The 7,823-nt window shown below is 42.6% G+C and overlaps 1 protein-coding gene across 10 annotated transcripts in view; it reads left to right on the plus strand.

Annotated features, from left to right (window-relative positions):
- Positions 1-7,630, plus strand: part of nav1a (neuron navigator 1a) — an 82,819-nt gene extending 75,189 nt beyond the window's left edge. For all 10 annotated transcript variants that reach the window (XM_029435507.1, XM_029435511.1, XM_029435512.1 and 7 more), the window contains 13 exons: positions 662-849; positions 953-1,115; positions 1,228-1,405; positions 1,505-1,593; positions 1,699-1,797; positions 1,898-2,069; positions 2,369-2,634; positions 2,748-2,899; positions 2,989-3,060; positions 3,151-3,356; positions 3,796-3,914; positions 3,996-4,184; positions 4,949-7,630. In XM_029435507.1, the coding sequence (XP_029291367.1) occupies positions 662-849; positions 953-1,115; positions 1,228-1,405; positions 1,505-1,593; positions 1,699-1,797; positions 1,898-2,069; positions 2,369-2,634; positions 2,748-2,899; positions 2,989-3,060; positions 3,151-3,356; positions 3,796-3,914; positions 3,996-4,184; positions 4,949-5,044 (1,989 nt within the window). In that variant the 3' untranslated portion in view covers positions 5,045-7,630. The remainder of the gene's footprint in view (positions 1-661; positions 850-952; positions 1,116-1,227; positions 1,406-1,504; positions 1,594-1,698; positions 1,798-1,897; positions 2,070-2,368; positions 2,635-2,747; positions 2,900-2,988; positions 3,061-3,150; positions 3,357-3,795; positions 3,915-3,995; positions 4,185-4,948) is intronic.
- The last annotated feature ends 193 nt before the right edge of the window (positions 7,631-7,823 follow it).

Raw genomic sequence — 7,823 nt, forward strand, 5'->3', positions numbered from 1 at the left:
TACAACCTTACCAAGTAACCCCGACTGACCCAAAAGCTGCGTACTAAATCTGCAATAACATGCGCCGACTTCAACTTTGACGTGTTTGCAGAACATGACTGGAAGCTTAAAGGAGTAGTTTCTCAATTTGGGAAATACGCTTATTTGTTTTCTTCTCAAAACGTTGCACCATTCTCATGTCTGTCCGTTAGATATGAAGCCTGTTAGCTTAGCTTAGCACAAAGACTAGAATCAGGGGGAAACAACTAGTTTGTCCAAAGGTAACACAATTCCCCTAATAGCACATTTGTTTAATCAGTACCAAAATAGAAATGTAAAAACAACAGTTTGTGGTTGGGGTTTTTAAGAGGTGCTGGTGGGCAGATTGTTTTATAATCCAGACTTGCTGTTTCCCCCCACTTCCGCTAAGATACTTGCCTGTTGGCTCCAGGTTCATATTTAACAGACAAGAGAGGGGTATAAATCTTCTCATCTCCCTCAAGGCAAGAAAGTGAATAAGCGTTCCCCAAGATGACAAAACTACTTTTTTAATGTTTCGCATGTATCAGATTAACAAACACCTATTTATCTATCTTTTACCTCTCTGTAATAAATGCAACAACCCACTGAATATTGGTTCAATCGTGTCTCCCTCTTTCCCCCTGCTCCTCTCCATCTGTAGCTGCGGAGCTCCTTCAACAAGGCGTTCAGCATTAAGAAAGGCACCAAAACATACTCAGACATTGAAGAAATCGCCACCCCCGACTCCTCAGCTCCAAACTCCCCCAAAATGCTCCATGAAGGGGGAGAAGAAGAAGAAGAAAATCAGCACTCATCCCTCACAACCTCGATCTCCGCCACCTCTTGTGTGTAAGTACGCGAACATCGCTCCGGCCTTTCAGCTCAAGAGTGACGTAGCCAGTTTAGCTTTCATAGGTGTCCGGCCCTGATGAGTGTATCATGTCCCCTCCAGGATCATGGAGACTACAGACGAGGGAGACAATGAGGAAGCAGCGGTATCAGACTTGCGCTCAGAACTCTGGGGAAAAGAGAGAGAACTGACAGAAATCCGACTGGAGGCCTTGAGCTCTGCACATCAGCTGGAGAACCTCCGGGAAGCCATGAACAGCATGCAGGTTTGTTTTTGCCTCTATGTGCATGTTCTGTAAAGTATATAGGGTATAAATGAGAATTCAGATGTGTTTTTATATAACTGGAATTAAACGTTTTTACCTTCCGATGTCCTAGTCAACGGTGGAGAACCTGAAGCAGGAGAACGACCATTTGAAAACAGGCTCTGGTCCAACTTCTTCCACCTCCCAGCCTTCAGGTCTGTCCTCTCTCCTCGGCCCCTCACTGAGGCAGCCGATGAGCATGTCCCTCACCAAGTCCTTCAGCCTCAGTCTGAATGATTGTAAAGATCCAGGTAAGAGACAAACATAGAATTTCACTTATTTTCAGCTCATGCAGGTGCACACTATATAAAAGTTTTATTTCATCGCTTATTTTTTCTTCACTCTTTCAGACTTGTCTCCAGTTGAAACGTTAAGTGTGTCTTCCCAGCGGGATGAGGTGTGTGCACGAGTGCTTGTCCGCATTGGAGATCAAGCAGAGGTAAACGCAGAACTCTTTTAATAGACACAATATCCAATAACGTCGACAGCTTTGTGTCGAACAGCTGGGAGATGATGCCCTCTTTCCCTCTCTCTGCCTCTGTAGGACAGTAAGCAGCAGCAGGAGTTCTACCTGGGCTCAGTGCCGGTCAGTGCGAGAACTGACTGGTCCTGTCTCGACTCTCTTCTCGCTAAGATCTTGAAGGTAAGTCAATGCAGTGTCCTCTCTCACTGCGTAGACATTGGTGTTAGCTGTGATTTGATGGATCAGTCCTTACTTATTTTTCTTTTTCATTTTTCGCCAGGACTACCTAATTCAAGTGGACCCGACTGCCAGCCTGGGTCTGTCCTGTGATTCGCTGCACATGTATCAGCTGACCCAGGGAGTGCAGAGGGTGATCGGAGGGGACAAACCTCAAGCCTCACCTTATCGTTGTCTCAGCAGTGGTTCAGCTCGAATACTTGTCACTTTGAAAGGTTAGTGAGTGTCATCGACCAATAGTAGAAACCATTCCATTTTCACTTTTATTTGACGGAGGACAGTGTAGAAATGGGCACAATCTTAAAACTGATGTTATGCTTTTGCTATGAAAGTACACATGATCAGTAAATAAAGGGCTTCAACATGAAAACACAAACCATATTTACAAGTATTTAATAATAAATCCAATTGCTTCTCCTCTCTCTCTCTCTCTCTCTCTCTCTCTCTCTCTCTCTCTCTCTCTCTCTCTCTCTCTCTCTCTCTCTCTCTCTCCCTTGTGTCTGCCTCTCTCTAGGTCTCAGAGAGAAATGTGTTGACTCACTGGTGTTTGAGACTCTGATTCCTAAGCCGATGATGTTGCACTACATCAGCTTGCTGCTGAAGCACAGGCGTCTGGTTCTGTCCGGACCCAGCGGGACAGGAAAAACGTACCTGGCTCAGCGTCTGGCCCACTACCTCCTGCAGCGCAGCCGGACTGACTTGTCTGAGGCCGACCATGAGACCTGTCTCCTCGGTCGCAGCGCTGCCGTCTCCTTCAACATGCATCGTCAGTCGCAGAAGGTTAGCGCATGACTCGGAATCATTGTCAGACAGTTATCTTCACGGCTTTTTTCTTCTTCTACACAAATATAGATTTGTACACGCAGTTAAATTCACCGTCTTTGTTTTCGCAGGAGTTGCAGTTGTATCTGTCCGATCTTGCAAATCAGATAGACAGAGAGAGTGGAGGGGAACTGCCGCTGGTCGTTATTATAGATGACATCAGTGATTCAGCAGGCCTCACTGAGCTTGTTAACGGAGCACTCACGTGCAAGTATCACAAATGGTGAGTCGCTTCAGACAGTTACGGTATTTCACTGAAGAGTTTAAATAAGATTTTGTGAAAGTAAATCATTTCCTCTGTTGATGTTTCAGTCCTTACATCATTGGGACAACCAATCAGCCTGCGAAGATGACATCTAACCACAGTCTGCACCTTAGCTTCAGGTGAGCACAGAAACATGTTTACCTTACTTTGAGACACTATTAAATACTAAATTAAGCTATCAAGTAACATTTCTTATCATATGACCACAGGATGGTAATATTCTCAAACAACGTGGAACCAGCTAACGGGTTCCTGCTGAGGTACCTGCACCGTAAAGCTGTGGAAGCCTACCAGGTGAAGGAGCAGGACTCGGCACGCCACCAGGCTCTCCTCCGCGTACTAGACTGGATCCCTCAGCTCTGGTACCACCTCCACACTTTCCTGGAGAAACACAGCACTTCTGACTTCCTCATAGGTGAGAGACAGTGGGTCAGTTAAAGGTGTAATATGTGACATTTATGTACTTTACACTATACCAAATGTTTCCAACTATTGTCAAACTTAGAGAAATCCATCATTTTAATCAAGGTAAAGTTGCATTTGGTCACCTGTAATGGCGACACATCCGAGAACTAAATTATTTAGTTTTAAGCCACATTTTTACACTTTTTAGATCTTGGTCAATATGAACTGTATATTTTAACCGGATGAAGGATTTAAATCATCAAACATCTGGATCTTTAGCTGTCAGAGAACAAAGTTTGAGCAAACATTAGTGTCTGACAAACAGCTTCGGATGAACATGTTCTTTTACTGTGGAGCTGCTTCGGAGAGGAGGAGACCTGCAGATAATTCGGCTTGGAAATTGGATCTGGAACAGGAAATTGGTTAACATGAAATGTTGCCTTCCCCAGGTCCCTGCTTCTTCCTGTCATGCCCAGTATCAGTGGCAGAGTTCAGGCAGTGGTTCATTGATCTGTGGAACCACTCCATCATACCGTACCTGCAGGAGGGAGCCAAAGATGGCATCAAGGTGAGCACACATATGGATATCTTCCAAAGTGTAACATTAGTGCTAATAACAAGACATTAATTCCTGAACCTCTTCTCTCAGGTGCACGGGCAGAAGGCAGTGTGGGAGGATCCAGTGGAGTGGGTGAGAGGGACTCTCCCTTGGCCCAACGCACAGCAGGACCAGTCCAGGCTCTTTCACCTACCTCCCCCCAGCATAGGTCCAGCCAGTGAGGAGAAGAAGCTCCCCAAAGATACACCTCCACCCAGCACGCTGGAGTCAGACCCTCTGGTGAGAAGAGTTCTGTTGGGAGGAGGAACTAGTTAAGGGCAGAGAGGATGAATAGATATGGGTCAGACATCAGATAATCAGTCTATCAACAGCACATTATCTGGGAAATATTTTTTTTATTGACTAAGGGGGGGCTTTTTAAACAGTTACATTGGTTCTTATTTACTAAAAGGTGTAAAAAAAAAAGGTTTTGTACAGGTCGCAGCTGCAAATTTGCGTTCCAATTTTTTTCCACACATCAACACATATCAAAAGAATAATGCATCACACCTTATTTAGCTTGTCTTAATGCAAAGCAGATGACCTGTGGCTGAACTCATTTGCATCTGCAGTTTAATACCCTGCTAAATTGACAAAATAATCGAGATGCAACATTGTGAGCCCCTGACGTTTTTTTGCAACAGGCTTAGTAAATATCCCACTAAATGTCATTTTTCAAGCAAAAATGCAACATTGGCTGTTCTCCGCCTCTAAAATGTGAGTTTTCTATCAGTTTGAATTTATATTGGTTTTGTTGTTTGGACAATACAACCAATTTTAAGATGTCCCAGAAAGTTCTGATGGACAGTTCACGATTTTCGACATTTCACAAGCCAAACAATTATGTCAATAAGAATAGAAATGTTCGACAAGTTAATTCCCTTAATTGCCATCGTGACTAAAACGATTTTCAAGAAATAGTTCATCTATGCCAAGCTAAATTTAACGCTCTAAAAACAAAACATGTTTGTTAATCTGCATCTCCGTCTCTTCCTGCTTCCCAGATGGCCATGCTGCTGAAGCTCCAGGAGTCGGCCAACTACATAGAGTCTCCAGAGCGGGAAGGCTGTCTGGATCCCAGTCTGCAGGCTACACTCTGAGGATAACATGCGACTGTCAGTCAAGCTATGGAACTATGGACTCTTACTTACGACTGATACAGCGGGTGCGGTCCCAATGAGACTTTAAAGACTCAATAATTAACTTAACTGTGTGCTCAGTGAGCAGCTACAAAGCTAAATGTAAAGGATCTATAGAGAGAGAGAGAGAGAGAGAGAGAGAGAGAGAGAGAGAGAGAGAGAGAGAGAGATTATGAACGAAGGGCTTGCTCTGCCCTGCTTTCAGAAAGACAAATAATGATCCTGTCAGGGAAAGACATTGACGTGTCTCTTCTCTGCCCTCAATTTGTTCCGGATGGGTTGTTGTTGAATCTGCAAGTGCATGGTAACTGGAATAGTATGATGCAAAAATATTACCTATAATCCCATTGATCAAGACCCATTCTTTTCTTTTCTTTTGGTTTTGACTGCCACAACGTTCACCACTACCTACTGGTGCTTACTGTTACTGGTTTTCTTTGAAGGCTTCATTTCACAAAGAAATTCACCTGAGAAGAACCTCTGATTTTCTCAAAAGTAGGATCCTCACTCGACACAGCCAAAAATGCACTTTATTTTCTACTTGTGGTAATTGGATTTTAGGAGGCTGTGTCAGTGACTGTGTATTCAACCGGGAATCATGCAGTTCAACAGTAATTCCTCTAGATGGCAGCATCTACTCCTGCCTCAGTGCTCTCCCGGTGTGCTTTGTGATTGATCAAAGGTGCTTGGTAGAATATAACACACACACTCTTTTACAGAGCTATGAAAAAAGCCTTGAATGTTTTTTCCTTTTCCTTTTCAGTTTAGCCATTGTTTCATTCATGGATCTAATGTCAGAACTGTGGAGCTGTAAGAGTAACATGCATGGGTGAATAATTAATGGAAATAATGAATCGGTTTTAGGGTCAGTCTGTAAAGAAAATCCTCGGCAGCCACTGGCTTCCTCCAGTAATATACCGATACAACCACAGAAACTGACATTGGCCCTACTCAACATACTGTATTGTAAAAACACAGAAAAGAAACTGCTTGTTTATCTAGTCTGTCCAAAAGGCCTGACATTTCTGACTGCTTGCATATGTTGATGTATCTAAATACATCATAACTATGTATTTAGATGTCGGTTTTAAAACACACAGATCTCTTGTGATAGATGAGGATACAGCTTTGAAAATCTTGATTTTGTAGGATTTTATACTGAGCCATCTTCATCACCTAACTAACATGCCATTATTGACAGCGGCGTTAAACTTCTGTCGATCATTTCTCATTTCTCATCCCACAAGGGGAAGTGGAGAATGCCAGTAAAAAAAAAAACTGCCATCAAGTGATAAGAATCCTTAGATAAAAAAAAAGGCATTTCCTTCCTCATTGCATTTGCTCTTTATATCTTTGATAACATACATTTCCTTTTCACACATTGTTTTAAGAGTTACTGTAAGAGTAAGGGCTGCAGGTAAGAAAGGTGGAAACTCATTTTTAAGTGGCGTCCTCCTATTCCTTTCCTTCGTTTGTTTGCACATAATATATGTTAGAGTTTTAGATTACAGAGAGTATTTATTGCTCACATCCTGACTGTTCTTGTGATGAAAGAAGAAAAGCATAAAACGACGTGTAAGAGGATGTTTATGTAAATAGTAAAGATATTCTTAAACCTCTCAGCCCTCTGCCCCTTTGACCCTTAAGTACCTCAGACTGCCATACTCTGTCCAGATGATCCTCTACTTTCCAAACAGGGTGCTGGTGTAAAGTAGAGACATGATGCCTAAGTCTATCTGTGCCTGAAACACTATTTGGCCTAAAGCTGCTTTTGAGCTTTATTCTACCACGCGGAGGCCTCGATTTAGAGGAAACATCATCACTTCCTCTCACCTACTCTGATGTCACTTTAATGTCGTCACATTGATGCCAAGATTTGGATGGAAAGTGGGTTATCAATGTTGACCTTTGGCTGGTAATCAAGGTGATGAGCTGTTAGTTAAGATGATGTGTGCGTACTCTGCAATAGATGAGAATGTGTAATCATGACTGGGTTGCGATTTGACACCATTTTAAACGTAAGTGTGAAAGACTTGACATCTTTGTGGAGTTGCCTGAGAGTTAGAAGCAGTGTAAGAACAGATATAAGCCTGGAGATGTAATGACGATGCATGTATCCCTGGTGTGTTCCCAAAGTTTCGTTTCATTGGACCTACCCACACGTAACCTTATCACAGGAGGGATTTTTATTAACTGGATAGCTTCCTCTTTCCACGTTGTTTTAAGAGCAGACATTTGTTTTTCTTATGCAAATATTTGTAAAGGTTTCTTTCTCTTTTGTACATGACATCACTATTGTAAACACTGTAAATAGTCAGTGCATCTGCGACAACAATCACTAAAACGTGTAGAGATCTAAGAAAAGGCATAAAGGCATGGCCCCTGTGTGCAGAAAGCGGTTTTATTGTCTTCCTCCATTGGGAAAGAGTACTTGGCTTAAGAGGGGGCCTAATAATGGTTGTATGGAATGTCTCTATAAACACATCAAATCCCATATGTCTAACATTGAGCAATGGACACAATAAAGTCATGCCATTCTTCACATCACTACCTGTCTTGACTGTGTTTAAATGATGTTATCCACTAGGGGTGCTAATGTTCTGGTGTATGATCATTTCATAGGCTGTATGAATATTTTATCACAGTGAAATGTCCTTGCACACGTGAAAAAAAGTATGTTTATTTTTAAAACAAGCCAGGGTTGTTTCTGCCTACGTAGGTTACAGGTCAGAACAGATAC

The sequence above is a fragment of the Cottoperca gobio genome, chromosome 7, assembly GCF_900634415.1.
Source record: "Cottoperca gobio chromosome 7, fCotGob3.1, whole genome shotgun sequence".
In the NCBI taxonomy this organism is placed as follows: domain Eukaryota; kingdom Metazoa; phylum Chordata; class Actinopteri; order Perciformes; family Bovichtidae; genus Cottoperca; species Cottoperca gobio.